The 27,537-nt window shown below is 30.4% G+C and overlaps 5 protein-coding genes across 5 annotated transcripts; all 5 read left to right on the plus strand.

The window, feature by feature from the left end:
- The first annotated feature begins 4,841 nt into the window (after positions 1-4,841).
- On the plus strand, positions 4,842-6,873 carry LOC124934402 (nectarin-1-like). The gene is made up of 2 exons (XM_047474928.1): positions 4,842-5,033; positions 6,176-6,873. Exons 1-2 carry the CDS (start codon positions 4,913-4,915, stop codon positions 6,712-6,714), a joined length of 660 nt encoding a protein of 219 aa, XP_047330884.1. The 5' UTR covers positions 4,842-4,912; the 3' UTR covers positions 6,715-6,873.
- Positions 6,874-8,842: 1,969 nt separating this feature from the next.
- On the plus strand, positions 8,843-10,651 carry LOC124935539. The gene is made up of 2 exons (XM_047475968.1): positions 8,843-9,026; positions 10,393-10,651. The coding sequence occupies exons 1-2, from the start codon at positions 8,926-8,928 to the stop codon at positions 10,649-10,651; spliced, it is 360 nt and encodes a 119-aa protein (XP_047331924.1). The 5' UTR covers positions 8,843-8,925.
- Positions 10,652-16,532: 5,881 nt separating this feature from the next.
- LOC124936176 (nectarin-1-like) lies at positions 16,533-17,515 on the plus strand. The gene is made up of 2 exons (XM_047476646.1): positions 16,533-16,669; positions 16,922-17,515. The coding sequence occupies exons 1-2, from the start codon at positions 16,552-16,554 to the stop codon at positions 17,458-17,460; spliced, it is 657 nt and encodes a 218-aa protein (XP_047332602.1). The 5' UTR covers positions 16,533-16,551; the 3' UTR covers positions 17,461-17,515.
- A 2,554-nt stretch (positions 17,516-20,069) lies between these two features.
- Positions 20,070-21,307, plus strand: LOC124936192 (rhicadhesin receptor-like). Its single transcript, XM_047476670.1, has 2 exons — positions 20,070-20,190; positions 20,712-21,307. Exons 1-2 carry the CDS (start codon positions 20,073-20,075, stop codon positions 21,248-21,250), a joined length of 657 nt encoding a protein of 218 aa, XP_047332626.1. The 5' UTR covers positions 20,070-20,072; the 3' UTR covers positions 21,251-21,307.
- A 2,271-nt stretch (positions 21,308-23,578) lies between these two features.
- LOC124935540 (rhicadhesin receptor-like) lies at positions 23,579-24,561 on the plus strand. The gene is made up of 2 exons (XM_047475969.1): positions 23,579-23,696; positions 23,897-24,561. Exons 1-2 carry the CDS (start codon positions 23,579-23,581, stop codon positions 24,508-24,510), a joined length of 732 nt encoding a protein of 243 aa, XP_047331925.1. The 3' UTR covers positions 24,511-24,561.
- The last annotated feature ends 2,976 nt before the right edge of the window (positions 24,562-27,537 follow it).

Below are 27,537 nucleotides of genomic sequence, written 5' to 3' on the forward strand. Positions count from 1 at the left end.
TGTTTGACTAAAAGAGACTCGTGTTGCTTACCAAATGGGCAGTAGTCGCATAGATCCAGAACCTCTTCTTTGGTTGAGGGGATGTGAAGCTTCCTCGCCAGAATTCGCAACCATTTCTCACTCATGTGGCTGAGACATTGATGCCACAGATTTAGAGAGTTTTCAGCTTGTACTGCATTCAACCCATTCTTGAGTATCTTCACATGGATTCGGTATAAGGAGTGCCACGACTTCCCTTTTGCTACAATCATTAATCTCTTGTTGAGATTTCATTCTCCACTACCAAGGTAATGCTTGAATCCATCTGTATTTAATGCATCACTTGATATCAAGTTTAGACGCAAATTAGGAATATGTCGCACATCTTTTAGTGTTAATTGATGTCCCAGCTGTCTGCAAACAAATATCACCAATACCCACAATGCTTGAGTGACTAGTATTACCCATCTTCACTATACCAAGATCTCTAGCCTTGTAAGTCGTGGAGAACTCTCTGTTTGGTGCAGCATGATAGCAAGCACATGTATCAACTATCCACTCAATTCCCTGATGACTTTCTACCGATAAATATTGTTCTTTTTCACAAGAAATAATCATTACATCATCTGCAGTTACTTTTCTTCTGATTTTTGTCTTCATTCTGTAGTCTTTTCTAGACTCTACAATTTTTCTTCATGTGACCTTCTTTACCATAATGATAACATTGTATTCCCTTAGATTTTGATCTGCCTCTAGACTTGCTATGGCCTCTTGATTGTTGTCGGTATTCAACTCTTCCCTTGTTCTCTGTAACTAGGGCATGTGCACTATTTGTATTAGTTGACTTCCTTTTTTTCTCCTCATTGAACAAGCTGCTAGTAACTATACTCATAGTAAGAACACCAATCAGAGCTGCATTACTGATTGTCACAACCAATGTCTCCCAACTATCGGGCAATGATCCCAAGAGCAATAAGGCTTGAATCTCATCTTCTAAGGACATCTCCATCACTGATAATTGATTAATCAAGCTCTGGAACTCATTTAAATGCTCAGCAACACGTGCACCTTCTCTAAATTTCAGATTTACTAACTTTCGAATTAGAAACGCTTTGTTACCTGTTATTTTCTACTCATACAATGACTCCAACTTCTTCCACAACTCATGTGCACTCTTCTCACTTGCTACATGGTGGTACACGCTATCATCAAGCCACTATCTGATTGTGCCGACTGCTTTCCGGTTCAAATTTGTTCAATCACTGTTAGACATATCTTTTGGCTTTGCACTAACTCCTTCAACCTAGTTCATACAAATCTTTACAGTAAAGGATATCCTTCATTTTGGATTTCCAAATCTTCCAGTTATTATTTGTCAACCTGATCATTGTACTATTACCTTCCATCTCAACCTACAAAAGCACTCTTTAAAAATAAACCTAACAGCTCTGATACCACTTGTTGAGAATTTTGAAACGAATAATACTTTTATACTGTAATCAGTATGTAAAATGGGTAAATGCACAGGTTATCCAAATCTAAAATAGAAGATAAAGCACACAACAAAATAATATCAGATTTACGTGGAAAATCCTCTCAACCTGGAGGGTAAAACCACGGGGTCAACCGGCAAATTTCTTTATAAACAAGAAACGGATACAAATGTTCTTCTCAATTTAAACCCAAAATTGAGGTATACAAACAGAGAAACCAAATTTATTTTGACTCAAGTTAGTCTAGATATACAACAAGAAATTGGAACCTGAAAGTGATAAATGTAAGAAGATATGTACTGCCTCATTCTCCTTCTTATTCTCTGTTTCTTCTCTTCTTAGCAGAATGTTCTCTCTCTAATAGTAAAAGAATGAGCAGTGTTCTTAAAATTTGCTTATTTAATTAAATGTCTGATTGGGCTGGACCCAAAGACCCAACACCATGAAGGAGTTCGGAGAATAACCGAAAATCTAGCCACTCACACCTAGGAAAACATGACATTTACCCGTTTTTCCATTGCCTTGTTTCAAATAAAATATATTCTAATAAATCTATCTCAAAATCATATTAATAATGTAATTATTTAATGCTACCAAACTGTTAAATATAAAATTGTCCTCTTCTTTGGATACTTTGACCAAACAGATGTATATCAGTTGACTTTATAATCTTGTTAGCTGCCATTCAAAGAAGAAAACCATCGATCTATTTGATTATTATGTAATCAATGATTCGGTTGAACTATTTAAAAAAATATATAAATATTTCAGCTTTTCAATTACAATTTATTAAAATACAATAGCCATGAATTTCGTTTTTGTTGTTGATTGATAGACAAACAATAATGATCAATTACTTTTTCTTATAACTTTTCTAGGTGTTAAGATCGGGATGAACTTAATTAGCGCACACATTAAACTAAAGTGTAGTGGAAGACCATGTTCCAAAGGTTACCTCGGAATCAAGGGCATGAATGTTTGGCATATATGCACAACGAAACGTTACAAGGTGGAACTTGAATGCTGACGCCAATTTCCTTGATGAACAATTGAAAATCGTTAAAAAAGAAAGTTAAGAAAACCGATGAAAAAATAGAAAACCGTGAGTGAAAAAGAAAGTATTTAAAATTTATAGGGACGACATTTATACTTGAAAATGAGAAGTTATAAGTATTAGAATGAAAAGCAGATGTAACTTATAACCCAAGTTTGAGAATTTTGGGAGTTGTCTTTTCTAAATTGCTTTTATGATTTTTCTTATCACAATTTTTTGTGATCTATTTTAATGTGTCATTTGAATATATTTTAATTATTTGATTTTTAATTAATCATATGATGAGAATGCATTGTTTCACCAAAGAATGTCCCACATCACTTTGAATGCAAGCTAATCAAGCAATGGATTAGTTGGATACGAGATTATTAAATAAGTTAGAACGAAATAAATTGTAGATATATTAATCAAAAGAATCGTGATAACGGATATGACCTATCACTGGGGTAGGTGAGAAAAATAATATCTCCTAAACATGGCTAATTCGGGGAAAAAAATTCTCTCCCTTGCACATGGCCATGTTCGGGATAAAAATTTCCCGAACATTGTCATTTTTCGGAAAAATAAATTGATTTTTTTCTCTTTTCTGCATATATGGCCATGTTTGGGACAAAAATCTACTGAACATGACCATTATTCCGAAAAAAAAATTGACCTTTATTCTGAAAAAAAAATATTAATTAATTATTTTTTTCTCTCCTACAAATGGTCATATTCAGACAAAAATCTCCAAAATATCACCATTTTCTTAAAAAAAAAAAATTAATTTTTTTATCTTTCATGTACATGATAAATGTTCGGGCAAAAATTTATGAACATAATATTACTTTTTTTTTTCCTCTATTCATATGTGTCAATGGTACATGATCAACTTAATTATTCAAATCATTTCTCATATTTTAAATCCAATAAAAATTCTAAATAACAAAACATCACATAAGTTTTTTATTTTATTTATCATTTAACCAATTCAAATTGATATTTGCTATTTGATTAATTAATTATTGCAGGATAATAGGGAGAAAAAGTCATTTCTTTGTTCAAAGTTGAATTGCAGACGACGTGTGATAAGTTTTATTCAATTTGAATATAGAATAAGACGATTTTTCAATATACATTTATATTATATTTAAGGCTACTTGTCATGTGTCAACATAACCAAATAATCAATATATTATTTTATTATTATTATTGTCACACACTCACACTAAAGATAGTAACTTTACACGCCATCATATATTTAGAGAGAAATACAAAAATTAGATATAATTTTTTTATAAAATTAACAAAGACATCTAATATAATTATTAACTTTTTTTTAAAAATTTGATGTATATTTGGTAGGTAATAAAAAATAATTTTCAGGTATAGATCTGTATCAGAAAATCACATGTAAACGTGGACCAGTATGTGGACCTTTACAAACTTAGTTAGGACAAAAACTAACACAAATTTAACAAAATAATAAAATCTTGATAAATAAATCAAGGTAAATTGTAAGTACTAAGATAAATGTTGAATGTTAGCTCTCTTGGTGCAAGTAAACAAGAAAAGTAATTAAAACTATAATAAAATTTTGTGTTTTTTCTTTAAAGTTAGAATTTTATGTTATTCGCCTCCATTTTCTGGTTGCTCTCATTCGAATCCGTAAGAATATCCATTCTCTTTATTTGGTCTCTTATTATGTGATTTAGTACCTCATCTCTAATCATATAATCAACCAACTAATATATAATTTAGTTCATAATTTAAATTAAAAATTTTATTAAAAAAATTTAAAAAAATGAATGATAATGATTTTGAGAATGTATAATTTTTTTTTAGTAAAAATAGTTAAAGGGTATTAAAATATATTAACAAAATAATTTTTTTAAATAAATATTATATTTTAGTATTTTAATTAATAAATTAAGTAATACGATAAAAAAAAAAAATTTAAATAATAAATTCAAATAATTCAAACCGAACTAATCTTAAAAGTAACTTAATTTTCTAATAAATAAAAGATTAAAGTTCAATTCACGTTAAAAAAAACTTATTTTTAAGTTGAAGTTTCGGTGAAATGGACATAACAATGTTATTATTTTTTTAATAATTTAAATAAATATAGGAAAAAATATATATTCTAAAGAAAGAATTGTACTCTACGTGTGGATGTCAACCATGACCGAAATTTCAACCTCCAACAATATTGTACTAGACTTTATTAAACCAGAAATTAATATTTTAAATTTAATCTTTTTACATGTGTTCATACATGATCTCCACCGCTATAAATGAGACTTAATTTTCTTCTTCTTCTACCACACCAAAAACCTCAAATTCAATATTATCTCTCTTTCTCTCTCTAAAATCTGTAATTTGTTTCTCTAACTTAAATCCAGAAATGGCGGTGGCTGTCGGAAAATTAATGGGTTTTCTTTTTATGATGGTAATTAGTATCGCCATGGTCGCTGCAAACGATCCCGACATGCTTCAAGACGTTTGCGTCGCCGATCTAAACGCCGGTAAATTCATTTTATTATTATTATTATTATTAGTTTGCTATTGATTTCCATGTGCATATCTTGAATCTTGATCTCCTCTATATATTCCAATTACTGCCGCTTTAGCACATAACATAACGACAAGAAATCCACCATTTTCATGCCATATCAATTATTGGAGATGAGATCTGCTATTTAAAAATTTATTTTCACTTTTTACCACAGTCATAATTAGGTGGTTTTCTTCTCTCTTTATTAATTTTGATTTATTCTTTAAAATAATTAATTTTGATAAATGTACGGCATATTAGAACCTATCAAACAATAGATTTAAAGCCATTATTATTTTTATTAACATTTATTTTCATTTCCAACCAAACATAATATTATTATTATTTATTTATTTTATTTTGAGTAAAGGGTCCCACTATTTTGTTTAATAGAAAAAACATTTTTTTTATGTATAATTGAAAGTTACATTTTTTAAATAAAATAAAACTAAACATTTTTAACAACTTTAATGCTGTATTTGGTAATCTTATAATTGAAATTGGAATGTAATTCTAATTTTGATGTTCTTTTTAGAATTTTTAAAATTATAATGGAAGAAATTCAAACCAATTTTGTAATTTTCAATTCAATCTTTTAGTTCCGAATTAATTATAATTTCAATATTTATTTATTTTTATTTTTTATAAATAAAATATATTATTTTATATTTATAACATGGTTCAATGTGTTTTACATAATTTTTTTTTATCATAATAATATAAACAATATATATATTCAAATTATCTTTTAATATTCTTTTTGAAACATATAAATTGAATGTCAATTTCAATTCACATCCTTCCAAATGCATTCTAAGAGGACAATATCGTCATCATTTATTAAGTTGACTAAGTTTAGATTTCACTCTAGATAATAATAATAATATAGCACATTTTTAATCACTTTTTATAATTTTTATAATTACTTTCGAATCAAGTGACTATTGCATGTATTTTCCTTTCTGATTTTGTACGCAATGAATATTTGTATGAAGTTTAAAAAAATATAAATAAATTCTTTGTACAAGAAAACATTCAATCTTTAACTCTAATCTAATCCTTACAATCTTCATCGATAATGGATACGACTGATCATCAACAAACTTGTAACAGCTGTGAAAGTGAACGGATTTCCATGTAAGGCGACATTCAACGCATCGGATTTCTTCTCGGACGCATTAGTCAAGCCCGGGGCCACAAACAACTCGATGGGCTCGCTCGTGACCGCAGCAAACGTACAAAAAATCCCAGGCCTCAACACCCTTGGAGTCTCCATTGCCCGCATAGACTACGCCGCCGGAGGCATAAACCCTCCTCACACCCACCCTCGAGCTACCGAGATAGTCTTTGTTCTCGAGGGAGAGCTAGACGTTGGTTTTATCACCACTGCCAATGTTTTGGTATCGAAATCAATCAAGAAAGGCGAAGTTTTCGTATTCCCAAGAGGATTGGTCCATTTTCAGAATAACAATGGTTATGGTCCTGCGGCTGTTATTGCCGCGTTTAATAGCCAGCTACAAGGGACACAATCGATCGCGATGACATTGTTCGGAGCGAGCCCTCCCGTGCCCGATAATGTTCTTACAAAGGCTTTTCAAATTGGGACCAAGGAGGTTGAGAAGATTAAGTCCAAATTTGCACCCAAGAAATAAATTAAATATAAGTGAATTTGTGAATTGTCACTTTCTTTCTAATTTGTTTGTTTGTATGTTCTTTGGCAATAAATAATGAAATTTAGATGGATAGGAGAGGAAAAAACAGAATAATGTAAATTGCCCAAAGTTTTATACTAAATAAAATTTATATTATTTTATTTTCAAATTGAGTATAATAGTTTGTTTTTATTTTAATTTTTACAAATCAGGAATTTTATTTTTATTATTTCTACCTCTTTGCAGAGTTTAGAGTGAAAGTATTGAAAATTTATTCAATTGATAAACCAAAATATAAAAATACTCCTATTTTATTTTTATAATATTTAATATTAAATACATCAAACAATTTTTTTTTTATAAAACCCATTAAAAACCTTCAAATAACCAAACATAAAACAAGCTGGTGATATTGAAGAATCAATCTCACCTTAATTTAATAATAATAATAAAAAAGAATATAATAAAAAAGGGATAATAATTAATATATTCAAGATGTTTGGTTTACTTTCTATCTAATAATATCACCAAATGAATGGATTAGTTCACCAAACATATTGTCCCCACCTTCACTTAATTTGCTCTTAACTTAATTATTGGATTATTGGTGGTGAATCCCTCAAATGTGGATGAACATCCGCCATCAACTTATGTTGACCCTCTAGCATCAGTAAAATGAATAGATAAATTGAATAAAAACTAGGGTTTATTGAAAATCTTATAAATCTTGTTTTCTAGGTTCAATAAGAGTGAATATGTAAACTAGTTACATGTGTAAGTTGAGCTTCTTGACAAGATTGATGGAAACTATCGAGAACAATAGAAAGTGAAGACTGAAATAGTGACATAAAACTTCAAATATAGTAACAGACATAAGAACAAGGGCAGATCTACCTTATAAACTACTTGAGTTGTAGCCCGGATGATTCAAAATATATTGTATATACCCTCCTTCTAGCCTAGCGACAACAAGTTTTACGTCTGGTTAAATGATTAAGTGTGTTTGCGGGCTAATGTGTTTAACCCCATGTGACCACATTTTTTATTATTATCAATTTAGCCAGATAAATTTTGTGAAATTTTTTTTAGCCCGGGTAGATATCAAATCATAACTCTACGCTTGTATAAGAATATCTACAAATTGTTGAGAATTCGAAGATTAATGTGTTGATATTTGTATTTATCTGAATATAATCTATATATGATGATTATGATTACTCAAATAGTCATTTATATATAAAATGTTTCTTCTATAAGTTTTCACCATTTGTATGCCATCCGCAATAATTTGGATTAATTAAATGAGTATATCTTCTCAAAATAAAACTATATATTTTTCCTTATACAAAATTTTTCAAAAATCTAAAAGTGGAATTAAAGAAACTAAATTTGAGACTAGGACTTAGCCACTTTTTGATTAAAAGTTAAAATATATATATTAATTCTTAAAAGAATTGCAAATAGGGTTTCGTCAAATGCCTTAGCTTATAAAGCTAGTCATACCATTTATGCAACTTTTTTTTTCTTATATTTCTTTTAAGAAAAAGTAAAAAAAAAATACTATTTTAATATTAAAACTAATAAAAAAAATTAGTGTAACTGATTATAAACATCTTGTTTATTTTAGGTAGGTTTTTCATGAACATAATTTGCATTAAATGTCGCTATACCTTGTTGCTGGCAATTCACACAACTTTGACTTTCTGTTGCAATGGAATTTTAGTTACGCTAAAGAAAAAATGAAAAATTATGAAAATAAGGCATAATTAGAACTCACATGAGATTTTTATTATTATTTTCACTATGAGGCATGATACAAGAAGCGAATGTGGGGGAACGAATTGGGGAGCGAAGCCACCTGGCATGCCAGGTAGGTCAAATTTTAATTAATTTTATTTTTTTTTCCACGTAGGATAATACCCCTCAATTCAAACTCCTCTCATTTCCTCTCAACCCTTTCTCTTTCTTCAATCTGAAAACGCTCAAAATTCTCTACACAACCATCTCTTCAAAATCTCACTCCGATTTCTGATCAATCTTCAATCTATCTCCTCCGCTAAAATCATTCTCATTTCTGATTAACAACCTTCTCTTCAATCTTCATTCTATCTCCGCTAAACTCACTACCATTTCCGCTCAAACCCACTCTCAAATCCGTTTAAACCCTAGCCTAAGTATCCGCTCAAACTCTAACCCTAAATATCCGCTCAAATGGAATCCGCTCAAACAATGACAGAGAAGAACAAAAACACTTTAGGTAAAAGGAAAAAGCCAGATAGAGATGCAGTGTTAACTTCAGATAGAGATGAAAGGTAAGTTATCATTGTTGCACTATTTTCATTTACTGTGTCCCCTGTTCATTGTGGATCTATTGCAGCGTTAACTGTCTCCTCTTGTTTAATCTTCATTGAATCAGTTCTTTATTTTATGGTATACGATTAACTGTCGATATATCTATATCATTTTATGAAGCAGAGGTATTAGAAATGATTAACTCTTTGTTTATGAAGTAGAGGTATTTGGGAAATGATTAACTCTTTGTTTATGAAGCAGATGTATTAGGAAATGATTAACTCTTTGTTTATGAAGTAGAGGTATATGATTAAATCTTTGAAATTTAGGTGAGTGGTATTAGGAAATGGAGAAGATAATAGAGTTATGATTAAAGCAGCTGTTATGAAATAAGTCAGGAAGAAAGACAGTTGATAAATATTAAGCTTAAATTGTTAATATTGTGTTGTCTTGTGTGTTAGACTATGTTGTCCTGTGTGTTAGACTATGTTGTCCTGTGTGTTAGACTATGTTGTCATGTGTTTTTAGTTATGTTGTCATGTGTTTTTAGTTATGTTGTCATGTGTTTTTAGTTACCACACTTGAGAGTTAGGGACAAGGTATACGCGAACCTGGTATTCGCAGAAAAGACAGATCAAGAGGAGATTTTATATTTCAGCATTATGACTACTCTCAAACGCGGCACCTTAAAGACAATTCAGAAAAATAGTTGGTTGAATGCAGGGATAATCGATGCCTGGGCTCATAAAATGAATATCTGCGTCAAACACACTACAAAGCCAGGAGCACCTCGAAGCCGAGTTTTTTTCTCAACCGTTCATAGTGTGAGTACTACACAGGAACATTAAGTCTTTATATAATACTTTTTTTCTTGTCTAACATAAAAGTTCTTCAACAGGGTGCAACAAATTTGTCACAAAAGGACTATAATACTGTATTACTAAAGGAACTGACGGAGTTTGGATTAATGCTTGGAGACCTTGAAAGGTCTGAACTTGTAAGTCTTTTGTCTTGTGTTTAATACGCTATTGTACTGCATTTTGTACTGTGTTGTACAATGTCTTACACTTTATTGTCCCTTGTCTTACATTAAACTATGTTGTCCTATGTTGTTACGGTGTGTTGTCACTATACTATGTTAACTTTATTGTGCTGTGATATTTGGATGCAGATTTTTCTACTCATAGGTTATGATTCTCATTTTTATTTGGTCGTTTACAATACGAAGTCGAACACAATGGATATCATTGACAATAGGCCACTCCCGAAGGGTATAGATATGGGTTCAAAGTACGCAGTATTGAAGACTATTGGATGCAAGTTTTTGAACTTTGTTGCGGATATGAAGTTGAGCATTTTTGACACACTCTTGAAATGCGTTGCGAGGCTATTGAAAATGACCTGGCAAGACGCAGGGAACTATAAGGATTGTGGAGTATTCTGTATGCTGCACATGGAGACATACAAGGGAGATCCTAAGTGGACTTGTGGCATAACCCGAGCAAATGCGAGCAAGAATATTCATTGTCTACGAATCCAATACCTATCGAGGATTCTACAATCCGATTCTAACATTTATCGGATGAACTTAAAATACAAGACCAGAAAGTTGTACAAAACCAAATTATCCAAAACAGTAATGTAATGGTTTTATGTTAGTATAATTAAAACATTTACTTTTTGAATAGTATTGTTAGCTGATCACCATCTTTCTCTTCAATCCAAAACTATTATTATATTATCTAAGAATGGTTAATTCAATTCATTGTAATGGTTTATATTTATAATTGAATAGTATTGTTAGCTGATCTCTTAAGAATGGTTTGTCAAAGTTGATGATCCTAGTTGTTGTCGTTATTGTGCTCTTGAGCCAGGCACGGACAGAGGCAGCAAGAGTCCTACCGGAATTCAGTTTTATTATTATTATGATTAAAAGTAGTTTTTAAATGGTGAATGAATACATACATGATGATTCTGGACATATTTTGCAGTATATCATTTCATTTCAAAATAAGAAACATTTCATTTCAAAGTAGCAGTATATGTTGTAGAAATATAACATTTATGTACTCAGGACAACATAATAATAAACACAGGACAACATAGTACAAAATACAGGACAACATAGTATAAGACACATGACAACACCGTTATGAATATGGGACAACATAACAACATAGTATTGGTTTCTAGAACCGTTATAATTTTTGACACTAACGCTATTTCTAGAACGTATTTATGTCCCCAATTGTTGGTAACAATTTTCAGAAATGAATGACATCCCAACATTGAGAATTTTGTCTTCGGTACATGGTGATGATGGTTCATCCATAGGGCTACATAAGACAAAAAAGAGAAATCAGCACAAAGAATACATGACAACACATGAACAACATATTACAGTAATACATGACAACATATTTAATAAAATGCAGGAAGACATATTGGATAAAACGCATTAAAACGAAAAAAATATAGTTTAAAACACAGAACAACATATTACAATAACACAAATGACATCAGAATATTAACCTTTAGAGCAACTTCAATATTTACACGGGACAACATAGTTTAAGACACGGGACATCATAGTTTAAGACACGGGACAACATAGAACAAAACAGAGGACAACACAAGCCAACAAAAATATTAACATTTTTATACAGGTTCTTGAAAATAACAAAAATATTAACAATTTTATACAGGTTCTAGCTACATATTGGTTCCTACACATAACAATCACATAACAACAGAAAAACGTGAATCCAAAAACAAACAGAAGAACAATAAAACAAAGAAAAAAGTAAGCTATGATGGCAGAGAAGATATACCATTAGAAGAAGAAGCTAATCGGACAGTGACGAAGACGAATCTAAACAAAACGCAAGGAGAAGACGACGAGGATGAAGACGAAACTAAAGAACGGAAGGACGACGAGGATGAAGACGCAAGAACAGTAAAAAGTTAAACGACGAGGATGGAGACGAATCTAAAGAGTGTAAGGAGAAGAATCTAGACGGCGCGGATGAAGACGAATCTAAAGAATGTAAGGAGAAGAAGCTAGACGGCGCGGATGAAGACGAATCTAAAGAATGGAAGGAGAAGATGATAAACAGCGTGCCGAGGGTGAAGAAAATGGAAGAAAAGAATAAGGAGGGTTTTGTTTGATGAGCGGGAAATGATCTGAGGGTTTGCTAAAGAAGAGATATAATTTTTTCTCTTTCCTCCGTGGCATGCCAGGTGGCTTCGCTCCTCATTTCGTTCCCCCAATTCGTTCCCTATATCATTTCCCTTTCACTATATATAACCCACACGAAATTAGATCAATAACTATTATAATTTTTTTAAGTTTCAAAACGATTTTTCATTAAAATGGTCATTTTATAATTTTAAAAAAAGTAACACTCATTTTATTTGGAAAATTTTCATAACTATTTAAAAGAAAGAGCCTTATTAAAAAGGTCATTATAATCCAACAAGTTACTCATCATATACTCCACAATAATTGTCAATGATCTTGAAACACGGAACATGGATAGGAGGAGAATTTTCAAATGATTTTTTTATTAGCACTAACTTACATTCCTTAAAAATAAATGTGTTACTCTTTCAAATGTCAATTCTACCCTCCAATTAAACAAACAAACAAAAATGTCATTGAATTGAATGTTAGTTGAAGATACAAATAAGTCTATCGGAAGCAAACACAATTATCAAATCAACCATTAAAATAAATAAATTTCACAATTTTTAAAAATGTAGTGATAGTTCATAGCTTTTATTCCCGTTATTTTTTAGTGGATTATATGGTTTGAACGTAACCGAATAACTTTCGACAACTATAGACACCGTTGAGGTCCATTTCAAAATGTTATTATCATGACGCTGGCTGAGGTGAGATCCGGTAAAAACGTGAACTCTGCCGGTGATCTCATTGCTCTTTTGAAAGATCTTCGTGCTCGGTTATTTTTTTCATTTTTGTTCTTTATTTTTCTACGCATTTCTCATGTAATACATTTACCGTTGCTTTAAAGGCACTTTAATTTTCATGAATTCATTTAAAAAAAAAGGTTCATAGCTAGGGGTTATTTGTGAGATGGATCGGATTCTTATTGTTTATATATATATATATATATATATATATATATATATATATATATATATATATATATATATATATATATATATATATATATATATATATATATATATAAAAGTCCTTGAAAAATAAAGTCATATACAATTTAATTCATACTTTAAAACATTAGAAAAGTAAGAGAAATCATTTTCCAAGGCAGCAATCCAAGGCGGTTGAGGAGAAAACGAGTCCAGAACATTGTCGTTTCATTTCATTATTACGGGAAAATGTAACTATTGGTACAGATAACGCCCCGTTTCTCGAAAAGAAAAGAAAAAATAGAAAGGTCCAATCTTGACAAAAGGTTTGAATATTTCTTTTGCTATGAAGGTCGGATAAGTTTGCTTGAATAAGAAGACTACATTCATTTAAATCAACGTGCCAACGGAATCCTGATCAATATATTAGTCCTCCGTACTCTTATTTTATCACTTTATATTTTTTGGTCAAAAAAATCGCATCATATAATTATAAAGTATAAACCTCCATGCCATCATTATCTTCTTTTTTTTTATTCGGATTTATTTTGAAAGAACAAGGTCGGTTGCTTCTGGGCTGGTCGGCAACATCAAACTGATTTAGCTCCGGTTAGTTAACAAATTAAAATGTTGATCGAATGGAACAAACGAGTTTTGACAACAAGAAGTAGTAAGAAAACACATCAAAATAGTTTAAGTAAAAATGTTATTGCTGCCACTTTTTAACGTTGTAAACATGGAGAGATTGTGAGAGCTCGGCTAGAAAATGAGATTTTACTTGTCTTTTTTGTGTAATCATCGGACACAAACCAAAATGTCCTTTCGGGGAGGATGTGTTATTCTAGTAAGGATATTCTTTGACGAATGGATGAAAAGTTTATCCCACTCGAAGTTGAAAGATATTATATTGGAAAGGACCGTTAGAGGATTGATATATTCGTATTACTTACGAAATGAAAGCCATTGTTTTGACGAGTCATAGGTTAATATTTGAGCTAATCAACTATCATTTTCTTGTGCAATGTTAATTTTCTAGAAGTGAAGGTGATACTACATGAAATAACATATATATTAATGCAAAAAAAAAGGACATTTACAATATAATAGCGTCGCTAATCTTTTACCGACACTAAATATATTGTTGCAAGAAGAGCGTCGGAAATGTTTTTAGCAATATTAATTTAGAATCGGTAAAGATTTTAGCGACATTAATTTAGGGTCGGTAAAAATATTTTATGCACACAACCTATTTTGGTTTGAAAATATGGATAAGCTAGATTTTGACAAATACATGGTTAATTACTTATAAATTAATATATGAAAGTCATAAATTATCTAAAAATAAATAAAGTACTTAAATAACTCCTAAAACAAACAAACAATTTACAGGATATAAAAAATCATTTTGTCCGACAATTGAAAAAAAAAAACATATAATTTGCAGGTAATTTAAAGAGTATTTCCTGATTTTTTTATTCTTTTTATTATACAAGTACTTTTAGTTTTAAAGTTTTTAAATTTATTTTCTCTTTTCTAAAAAGTATCAATGCAATATATATAATTACAATTAGTAACATAATCATTAAATAATTCAACGAAAATGGTACGAAAAGAAGTTGTTACATAATTTATTTAGAGAGTCGATGAGTTGTATGGTTGACATTTTTAGGATTAATTGTGATTTTTAATTTTAGAATAATTCCAAAATGCTCAATATTTTTTTATCTCTAAAATGGTTGGCTGATTTGACTTTGGGAGTGATTAATTTAGTATACATTCATTAATAAATATTATTAACTAACAATAATATTTTCTTTCTCTTTTAAATGTTAACCAAAAATCACATAAAATAAGCCAAAAAACAAGACAATCAAAACTGAAAACAAAAGAAAAATAGGACCTAGCATCGTCTTGAAAGACAATGCAAGTTAGATGCATTTTATTCTCTAATGCTTTCATATTTCTCTCGAACCAAGTTATATCTATGTCCGAAGACCACCAAAAGGGAACCGTTTAACATTTTCGAGCCTTAAAGTCCTACAAAGTCTGTTCCATGCCTCCCAAGTTTAACATTAATCTACTTTCATTATATGTTATTATAAATTATGCATTATTCAACCTTCTTTAATTAATTTAAATTTTTTTCATATTTATTAGTTTAATCATAAATTGTTATAAGTACAACCTAACTATGTTCCTTTTTTAAAAATGAAACTTTACATTCATATTTTGGTGTAAAACTGTCTACTTTGGATGGTAGAGGGACATTCCGTTACAAAACAAAAGAGAAAAACGAAAGGCGACATCCCAAAACACACTTACTTAAGCGATAGAAAAAGGCTCTTGGTCGGGGAATCAAAAACATCACCCTAAATGATATCACTCGACCCAACAAAGAGAAGATCCTACAAGTGGCCACTTGATTATTACAAACTCCTGAGTCGATTCCTGTTCCAGACACGAAAAAGAAGAAACTATTCAGCACAAAATATAACAAGTCAAGTTCCACTTCTACTTCTACTTTTATTCACAATAAATATTATTCATGTTCCATTCTTAGTCAAACCAAAAAAAATGTCTTAATCAATTTGGATTTGTATCATGGGTTGGATTAAATTGCCATTCCTACTTAAATATTAATACCCAAAATAATTGAATTAAAAAATTATATATATATGGTCCAAGTTACTATGTCAACCATTCTCAACAAATTAATCTAGGCATATTCTATTTCTTAATATTGTTTTCTTATCCTCCCTGAACTTAATGAGAAGCACAGTTTACATTATAAATATACAAATAATATTATTCTTTACAAAACTAATCAGGTAACCCGGTAGTAAGAGTCGGCTTAAGATTTCATCTGAAAACGCTTTGAATTTAAGCGAGGGTGGGTGTCATGCTAGTTCTTCTTCATTTAAAAAAAAAAATATTATTCTTTACAAAAAAAAAAAAGTATTTTTTAAAGTTAAGCAATCTAATATAAATTAATTAATTAATTATATCCTTAATACATAAGTTTACAGTACGTACATAAATAGATACAAAAAATGAAATTAAAATTAGATTTTGCTTAGTAATTTTAAGTTCCATGACAACATTTCAGCTGCAATCTTCATATAAGCTGACCACCCCATTTGGCTTGATTCTGATTGGGATTGAAATTGGCAACCATATTATATATAAAAATAAAAGTCTCTAATATTACAATAAACTAATTGTGTTACATACTTAGTATTATATATATTAGACATATAGGATAGAAGAAATGATCAAAAAAGGATAATAATCAAAAACGTCCCTAGACTTTAGAGTTTGTCACATTTACTCTAGCTTTCTAGTTTCAAAGCCCCACAGCTATAAATAAGGCGTTAGTTCTCTCTTCTTCCATATCAAGACATTTTTATATTTACACTTTTCTCTTCGGCTATGGCGGTTGATAGTAAGATGGGTCTACTCATGATGATGATGATGGCCGGAATAGCTATTGTTTCTGCAAACGATCCCGATGCTCTTCAAGATGTTTGTGTCGCCGATCTCAACTCGGGTAAACCCTTCATACATCTTTTTTCTTGTTCTTAAAATGATTTATGCAAATTAAATAAAAATCGTTTAAGTTCGACAACAAAAACATGACATGAAAAAACAAAAAGTACAATTAATTGAGTCAAATTACGTCTATGATCGAGTTACATAACAGTACTCGGTCTTCTTTGATTGTTCTAAACACCCAAATCTTAAAACTTACTTTAAATGGCTCAATTCTTACATAACTAATTTTACATGTTAAAAAAAACAGCTGTGAAGGTGAATGGATTTCCTTGTAAGGCGACATTTAATGCGACGGATTTCTTTACCGACGTTCTAGCCAAGCCCGGGCTAACAAACAACACAAATGGTGCTCTTGTAACCCTAGCAAACGTTCAAAAAATCCCGGGTCTCAACACCCTAGGAGTCTCTCTTGCACGTATCGATTATGCCCCAGGAGGCATAAACCCTCCTCACACCCACCCTAGAGCTACCGAGATAGTCTATGTTCTCGAGGGAGAGCTCTTAGTTGGATTTATCACAACCGCCAATGTTTTGGTGTCAAAATCCATCAAGAAAGGAGAAGTTTTCGTTTTCCCGAAAGGGTTGGTACATTTTCAGATTAACAACGGTTATGTTCCTGCAGCCGTGATTGCTGCCTTTAACAGCCAGCTTCAAGGGACCGTTTCGATCGCTGTGACACTGTTTGGCGCGACCCCTCCCGTGCCTGATAATGTTTTGGCAAAGGGTTTTCAGATTGATACTGCGGATGTTTTGAAGATTAAGGCCAAATTTGCACCCAAACCTTAAAAAAATATATTGTGGTTTTAATTCTTCTTTTGAATTTCATAATGTTTGTGTAATGTATTTCTTCACAATTCCTATTGTTATTGTTCCTCTTGTATAAAAGTGGGAACCATGAAATAAATAATTCTATAATGCTAAAAGACACATTATTTTTCATCTAAACGCGGATTGTTCATTTTTTTTTTTTTTTAGAAAATCTTGCAATATAGAATTAGATGACCAAGACTAGTAATGGAACCTTAAAATAATCTTTTGTTGAATGATCTCAATATCCATTTATAAAGTCTTGATTTGTTGGAACTAAAAAAACAAAATTGGAAAATATTGGATAAGCCATCATGTTGGACTATTTGAGTGATTATGATGGCTCTATCATATTATAAAACTTTGTTATTTAAATAAATATTTATATATTAAATTAATTAAAATATGATATAGTAATACATGATTTTAGATATTTTAATCAATAAACTAATTTTTTATAACCTAAATATAAGATTATTTAAATAACTCAATTGTTAATTTAAATAAATGGTTAGTCAAACAATTATTTAGAAATGATTGCTTTCATCATATGAAAGAAATCTATTTATTGAAAATTCATAGTAAGACCATAATTTATTTATTGATTTTAATACAAATCTCAAACATTTTAGTTTATGTGGTTAAAATTTGACACTTTAAAACCATCCAACTTTAAGGGTTTAGAAAAAAAAAATTAAATTAGTAATTTTAACTTTCAGTTTTATAGATTTATTTTTTTAATTAAAAGATTCGAAGTTATTATAACACCCCACAGTCATGACCCAATGCAATTTAAGGTAGACTTTTTTTTACCGAACACTTGGTGGGTATTTTTCTCTTTGAGAATTAGATAATTTCAAATTCAATTTTTACTTAATAAAATGTCATAACTAATGCTATAGTCATCCCATAAACAAATTTGGGTGAAAAAAAAAATTAACTTGAGAAAAGATAAATATATAATTAAGTGTTCATGAATAAAATAAGGTTTAAAAACATATTTATCGGTATGATCAATAACTATGTGAATTAATGTAGCTAGTGTAGAGGGTGGTTGAATAATTGAATTAGGTAATGATAATTATAATTATATTTATATTTAGTCACGTATTCAAAATAATTTAATATTTACTCTGTAGTTGACCCCTAAATTTCTTATTTTAAATTCGTTAAAAAGTAATTTGAACTAACTTTTTAATATTATCATTTTTAACTATAAATGTATTTTTTTTTCTCAAAATGTTACTCTTATTTTAGGATGGCAATTATAATCTGTCCCGCAGTTTTCAATTTAAATTTAAATTGTCCAGTTATTTACGGTTTTTCTCCAGTTTGATCGGGATGGTATTTGTCTCCGCCCAGCGCCCCGATTCTCACTTTGATTATGTCCCAAATACTAATAAACACAATTAAATATATAAATCACCAATATAGTTATTTATTTCACCTATTTTAGGAGAGTTTAACTTTATTTATTTAAAATGATATAATTTTTTTAATATATATAATATTAAAAAAATTCATTTATATAATATTATTAAATAAAAGTTTTACTTTTTTTAAAGAATATGGTACTATAACGATACCCGTTCCGTTCGGGGATGATAGTAAAAAATATTCCCGAAGTAGAATGGATGGCTCGACAATTTTACCCATTTTATTTGTGTAGATTGTCTATCAAACTTATTCAATGTACTCATACATGGTAAGCTTAGTTAAAATTGCATCAATTTTCATCAACTATTGGCACAAGTAAAAATGAATAATATTTTTTTTACTTTTATAAAAACGACTTATAGTCCTTTAATTAAAATTCAAATATGAAAAAATACATGAGTTCATGATCTAACTAAGAAAGCAAAGACTAATAAAATAAACAATGAGTCAAACAACAAACAGAGTTTACAAACTACTAACAAACAAAATTTAATTCGCCTTAAAATGCAGAAGTTTTTTTTATTTCTTTTCACTTGATCCATCAATTTTGACATATCTCTCAATTTTTTGGATTTATGGGTATTCTCCTCCACTTATGAATAAGTAAGATTCTACAAAGTGAAAAAAAAACGTCGGCTAATTCGGATTTTGCGTCGCTAGTTAACATCAGTCAGAAACATTACCGACGTTTATCTTGTGTCAAAAGAATTACATCGTAACCCAAATAGAGACGCATAATAAAGTGTCGGTAATAGTCTTTATGTGCCGGCATTAATGTTACTTGCAGGACTTGATGAATTTAGTTTATAAAGAATATGAGAGACTTGGTAAGTACTTAGAACCTGGACACATCTAACATTACCGATTCACACCAGCAACAACAAATTATATCTAGTAGACTTTTAAGGATATTAGTAAAATAAAAGTTTTAAATTGGGAAATGATTGTCACAGCATGAATATTGCCTTGTTATTTTTAAAATTAATTAATCTCTCATTACTATCACAATAGTTCATAGCCCCACATCTATATAATGAACTTTAATTCTCATCCTCCATACCAAACCATCTCTTCTCCTGATCCCTTTGTAGGTTCTCGAATATTGTTTCGCAAAATAGTTTAAATCTTTTGATCGATTTGATCTCTCTCCGGCTATGGCAGTTGCTGGTAAGATGGCTGTGTTGATATTGATGATGATGGTGAGCATAGCTATTGTTTCTGCAAACGATCCCGACGCCCTTCAAGATGTTTGCGTTGCTGATCTCAACTCCGGTAAATCCACCGTCTCTTCCAAACACTCAAATCTTAGTACGAGGATTTCTCTTGTCGTTTTTAATTTCCTATGCTTCTAATTTTTTGAACATTTCATTATAAAAAGCAAAAATTAATTTTATGTAGATCATAGAGAAAATGTGTAGAAGAATGAATGTGTAGACATAGAATCGGGTAATGATTGACCCAAAGAAGTTGGTTAACTATCACGAATCATTCAGTGAATTCATAATAAATTAACCGGTTAGAATCATAAACAACGAGAATAAAAAAATCATGAACAAATTATCCGGCTTGACCAGGATACAATGATACTAACCTAAGCCCGAGCCAAATTAGAGTCATCCAAAAGCTTAACCAAAAAAGAGAATGAAATCATGGTTGGCATCCATATGCTTCTCTTTTAACAACTATTTGTTCCATATATTGATTTTCTAAATGTATTTTATGAATTATTGTGAATTTTATGATAATTATTCGTGATTGTTACATGTGCATGGTCATGAAAAAAACAAATTCAGCTGTGAAGGTGAACGGATTTGTGTGTAAGGCTGCATTCAACGCCACAGATTTCTTTTCCAACGTGCTGGCCAAGCCCGGGCTCACAAACAACACGAATGGTGCGCTTGTAACCCTAGCAAATGTTCAGAAAATCCCAGGCCTCAACACCCTTGGGGTCTCTCTTGCCCGCATCGATTATGCCCCCGGAGGCATAAACCCTCCTCACACCCACCCTAGGGCTACTGAGATAGTCTATGTTCTCGAGGGAGAGCTCTACGTCGGATTTATCACCACAGCCAATGTTTTGGTATCAACGTCAATCAAGAAAGGCGAAGTTTTTGTTTTCCCGAAAGGGTTGGTCCATTTTCAGATTAACAACGGTTATGTGCCCGCGGCCGTGATTGCTGCCTTTAACAGCCAGCTTCAAGGGACGGTTTCAATCGCAGTGACACTGTTTGGCGCGACCCCTCCAGTACCCGATAATGTTTTGGCAAAGGGCTTTCAGATTGATACTGCGGATGTTGTGAAGATTAAGGCCAAATTTGCACCCAAGCCCTAAAATGTAATATTGTGCTTTGATTCTTCTTTTGAATTTCATATATGTTTGTTTGTAATTCTTCTCAATTGCATTGTTATGTTCTTCTCGCATTTTGAAGTGGGAGAAATGAAATAAAGAATTCGTAAGGAGAGAAATTATATAATATTGAATGAATTTGTAATTGGCCAATTTGATATCCAATATTTCAAATATAATGTCATATAAAATTTTATGTTCTTCAATATATTATTGGTTTTTGAGATGTTATTTAAAGGATATGGATTTTTGGGCATTTTGGGTAAAGACATAGTAGTCTAACTTTACATGTTTTGTTGATATGAATAGAAGGATAATGTTTTGCTTTATAAGAAAATAAATTGAATGCAACGGAATCATCAAAACATTGTGCCACTAGCTCGATGTTAATGTTTAGTTTGATTCATGGTCTTTCTAGTCGTTAAGGAAGGTTTGTAGCCAATGGAACAATGTTGCACTAACAATATGGTGATGAGGAGAATAAATTTATACAAAATGTTTTTTTTTGGGGGGGAAAAACGACTTAGCGTCATTTCATTAAAAATTCTCAAAAACGGGAAAAAAAATCACGAGTTTAAGAGATCATTCTAGACAGGCCTAAAATAATTTTGAAGTCGTGACATTATGAATAAAAGCTAAATTTATACAAAATGTTTCTTTGTACTATTTGAGACTACGATTTGTCAAGATGCAAACGTAGAATAAATATTTCATCTCGGATGACAAAAGGTCGGTAAAAAAGATGAGATATGTTCAAAGACAATTTATACTTTTCCATACCAAATTTGATCATGAGTACTCTTTGAGATGGAGCGACTTGGATTCCTTCTGTTAGTTGTTGTGACTCATCCTCAAAGGCGAGCTTGACGTCGGTTTTATCACCGGAAAGGGTTTTCTCATTGATATTGCGGATATTCTAAAGATTAAGTCTAATATTGCACCCCAAATTCTAATTGTGATTTTTTTATTATGGACTTCCAATGGTTGTTTAAGGTTACAAGTCAAAGGAGTATGTCATCAAATGTCTCATAAACAACCAACGAGGTTTAGAGTTTCTAATGGGACGAATTTGAATTTCCAATGTGTTCCTATAAATAAAGGAATGTAAATGAAAATCGAATCCTTTAGGAATTTTTAAATATACGTGATAAATGTTTAATGAATGATTCGTTGATGAGCATGCCCATCCTTCATGTGTGCATAGGTGTGACAGAATGAGGTATTTTATCAGATAATGGAGATTAATGTGAGTCTTATGTTAACAACAACTATCACTATCGGATCTATGAGATGATATTCATTATTTTCACTTAGAGGTGAGGAGACTCATAGAATTTCGGGAAAATCTAATTTAAATTCTATAATGGGTTGAATCAAATTGTGAAATATGATAAGGAAAATGGATAAATATTGAAGGTGATACATTTACAAATAGATATGAATCAATGAATTGTAAATGAAGAATATTTCTCAAGTTGACCTGGAATGGTAGAAGAAGGTGCATATTATAGGTGAGACTTAGTCACCATTAAAATTTATTAAAAATTTAGATTCAAATAAGATCGATTTGATCAATCTCAGTTTTGATTAGTTGACTTGAAAAGTTCTTATTTTTATGAAGACCCTCTTAATTAGTTACATGCATAACAACCTCATGATTAAGTTTGTCTTAACTTACATAAAGGATATATATTATACTTAAGTCAACTATTTTTAAAAAAATGAATATTACTAGTTGAACCCTAAATTTCCTATGATAAAAGAAAAGATTTAAGAGTGTTTTATTTGTATATTTAACCTTTTTAATTAAAATAATATTAAATTTTAATACACTCATTAAGATCACTTAAATGGGAAGAGTTTTTGTCTCTTAAATTAAAACCAAAACTACAAATTATCAAAAATGTCTAAAAATACTTAAAGCAATTAACGGTCTCTAAACAAGCGCCGCTACGCATATACCGACGCTTATTATGTGTCACAATAAGTTTGGCGTGACATTTATTCTTACATATGAGAAAAGAGACTTGGTAAGTTAGAACCTATAACATCAACATCAAACATTCCCCATTCACACCAGCAATATCAAATTATAGTAGACTTTGTAAGGATAATAATAAAATAAAAAGGTTTTAAATTTGGATTATTGGTTGTTTCTTAGCATGAATATTGCCTTGTTTATTTTTTAAAATTAAATCTCACCTTCTCCCCACCACTATATAAGGAGGCCTTGATTCTCTTCCTCCATACCAAAACAAGTTCTTTGAGGCTCTCGATTAAATCTTTCTATTGCTTCGATCGATCTCTTCGGCTATGGCAATTGTTGGTAAGATGGGTATGTTTATGATGATGATGTTGGTGGTGGGCATAACTATTGTTGTTGCTGACCCCGATGCACTTCAAGATGTTTGCGTCGCCGATTTCAACTCTAGTAAGTCGACAATCTCTTCCGAACACTCAAATCATATCGTTTTTTATATTATTTTCTTTTAAAAGAATAAACGCGGGTAAAAAAATTATGATAACTACAATTAAAGTTGACTTGCAAAGAGATTTTTCTTTTGTTTCTAATGATTGCTACTTAAACATCTATATATGTATTAATTTATTGTTACTATGACTTATAAATAGACACATTGATTAAAATTACTATTTTCAATAATTTGTTTAATACTCGTTATAATACATTATTACAAACAAATTCAGCTGTGAAGGTGAACGGATTTGTGTGTAAGGCTGCATTCAACGCAACTGATTTCTTTTCCGACGTTTTGGCCAAGCCCGGGCTCACAAACAACACGAATGGTGCGGTTGTAACCCTAGCAAACGTTATGAAAATACCGGGACTCAACACCCTCGGAGTCTCTCTTGCCCGTATCGATTATGCCCCCGGAGGCATAAACCCTCCTCATACTCACCCTAGGGCTACCGAAATTGTGTATGTTCTCGAGGGAGAGCTCTATGTCGGATTTATCACGACCGCTAATGTTTTGGTATCAACTACGATAAAGCAAGGTGAAGTTTTTGTTTTCCCGAAAGGGTTGGTCCATTTTCAGATTAACAACGGTTATGTTCCCGCGGCCGTGATCGCTGGCTTTAATAGCCAGCTTCAAGGGACCGTTACGATCGCTACGACCCTTTTCGGTGCGACTCCTCCTGTGCCGGATAATGTTCTGGAAAAGGGTTTTCAGATTGATACTGCTGATGTTGTGAAGATTAAGGCCAAATTTGCACCCAAACCCTAGAAAGATATATTGTGGCTTTAGTTCTTCTTTTGAATTTCAATAATGTTTGTTGGTATTGTTATGTTATGTTCTAATTAAATAAAGAAAGAGAGAGTGATACAGAAAGATTATAATAAATGATATTGAGTGGTAGTTTAATTACATATTAAATTATTTCAAATACAATATAATATAATGATCATATGATGTGTTTGTGTTCTTGAATCATTCTATTCAACCATTATTATTGGTTTTCAACTATTTTTCAAGTAAGTTAAAACTTAAAATGAATTAGTTGTAGAAGCTTCTCTAAATTCTTAGTCACACGATAAACATGATAAAAAATAAAAAATATATAATTGATTATCCTCAAAAACTTCTTAAATTATTAAAAATGATTGAATGGAGGTTATACATTGAAAATTATTAGCTAGAAGGAGGTTATATTAGATTAAGTCGTTTGATGAGAGTTTTTGGGATAAAACTCAGTTTTTATCCTAAAAATCAAATATCTTATCGACCATCAAACTATATAATTTTATTATTTAAATATTAAAATTATCCTCTAATTTTAACTTCTCTCTAAACCATCATTCTCTTATCTACACCATATCCTCTAAAATCAAAAGATAAATTAGTCTTCAAAATTTAAAAACCATTTTTTCCTAACTTTTACCAAACAAGGGTTTAGAATAAAACTCAAGTAAAACCCAAAAAACTCTTTCATTAAACAAGCCCAAAAACCCGTCTTAAATTATTGAAAGGAGGTTATATACTAATTTAAATTATTTTTAATATAAAAAAATCCAACTTAAAGAAAAAATAGTTTAAATGATATATGTCAAAACATTAATATGATGATAGGAAGAAAATTAAGTAATGATTTTGATTGTGAATAAATTATTAATTATTTAAATTTTAATACAAATTCAAATATATATAGAGAGAGAGAGGAATAGACTATGAAGCTCACATTATTTGGAATAAATTTATATAAACTCTTCATCAAAACAACTTAATAGTTTATTTGAGTTATTAATCTTTTATATTATTCTCATCAACTAATTAAAATATTTACTATTATCTTAGAAAAAAATATTTTTTAATTATATAAATGCTTTGTTTTATTTATTTTCACTCAAATAAATTCACATTTTTATAATTTAAGTTATTTGTTTGTTTTTATTTTTATTATATTTTTTTAATATAGTTTTCTTTTCTTTATCCTCGTTAAAAAAAAATATCATTTCCAATAAAATATAAGTTTTTTTTCACACACTCGAGATAAAATAAGATTAATAATTCAAATTAAAGAAATATAAACAAAAATATTAATCAACAAACATTAACGAACTCCAAAGTTCTCAACAAAAATTCCAATAATTTATCCATAGGTAATGATTTTTCCCATAAGACTTCTCCTCCCTAGGGATGACAATAGGGCATTTATCATTCTTGTTATTGTTATTTTTAACATTCCTACACAGTTTGGTTTTAGGAATTCTCGTAGATACAGTTATACTATATTCTCTAAAAATATATATATATATATATATATAAAATCAATTAATAGAATTTTATAAATAATTTTTTTAATATTATATTGTAATATATTAAAAATTTATATTATTATAAAAATAATAAACTTAAAATTTTTAATATTATATATATTTAGTTGTGTTTATTAGTGCTGGTAAAAGTACCGACACAAATTTGGTAAGAACAGTACCAACACAAATATCTCCCTTCCATATCCAATCGCATAGAAGATTATAATTGATGAAATAAACGAATTGATTCATAACTGAAACTTGTTAAATTTCTTTGGAACTAAATTACCCATCAGGGATAAGACTTCATGGACTCAATTTTTTTTTAACATATAATAATAATAACAATAAATTTTCCTTTCTATCAATACAGCTACCCATACCCATATATCTTATCTTCATCATGGGAGAGGAGATAAAAAAAAGTCCAAAAAAATGCCCAATATCCATACTAATTTCCTTCAAAAACAGATTCTTCATCAATCCCACATTACAGATATCCAAATATCATACTTACTTCAAATGATTCTTCCCAACGAGATCATATTCCTCATCCTTCTTCATCTCCCCGCCCAAATCCTCCACAACACAATGAAACTCGTCAGCAAAACATGGAAAAACATAATCAAATCTCCCCATTTCATCCAACATCATCTTCTTTGTTCAACCCCTGTAATTCTCCAACATAAATGGACTCAATCAGGAAACCTCAACTTCCAATTCATCACCATTAAGGATGATAATTCACTTGAATTTATCGATTTGCCTAATATTAAATCTAAATTAACAGCTCAAGGAAGCTGTCAAGGTCTTCTTTTGTTACATTTATTTGAAAATGTTTATTGTGTTATGAATCCAATCACTGGAGAGAAAGTAGTTCTTCCTTGTCATCCGATCGGTTCATTGAATATTAATCTTTCGGTTAATGGGTTGGTGTTTGATTCTTTGTCTAGGAGATTTAAAGTGGTGCATTTTTATGAAGATGGTGAGAATTTTTATAAGAGGTTTTCGATTTTGACGGTTGGAGTTGATGATCAATATTGGAGAGATATTGATAGCCGGAATCTGATTGGAATGATCGGAAAATTGTTCAGACGGCCGGGACATATCTTTGCCGGAAGATTCTTTTATCTATTTACAGAAGGTTTTTGTGATGTTAGCATAAAAAAGATGACTTATTTTTTTTTTTTTTTACCAGGGGAGGGGTTAAAATAACTTTTTTTAATTAAAGTTAATTTTTTGTTTTTAGCGAAAATTGAACCTTAAACATTTGATTTAACCTAGAAAGCGTTACCAATGTTGTAAGAACAAAGTATTGTAGAAGGTCGTGTTTTCCTAAATCTAGAGTTCTAACTGGAGTTGAGACTAGTTAGTTGAATTGAAATTAGATTAACAATATATTTAAGCTAAAAGACTATAAGTATTTTAAAAGGAACATTTTTAAGGCATGGATTGTAGATAGCTTGTTTTATAAGTTATTTTTTTTGTTTGTTTTTCT

Source organism: Impatiens glandulifera, chromosome 4 (genome assembly GCF_907164915.1).
Source record: "Impatiens glandulifera chromosome 4, dImpGla2.1, whole genome shotgun sequence".
In the NCBI taxonomy this organism is placed as follows: Eukaryota; Viridiplantae; Streptophyta; class Magnoliopsida; order Ericales; family Balsaminaceae; genus Impatiens; species Impatiens glandulifera.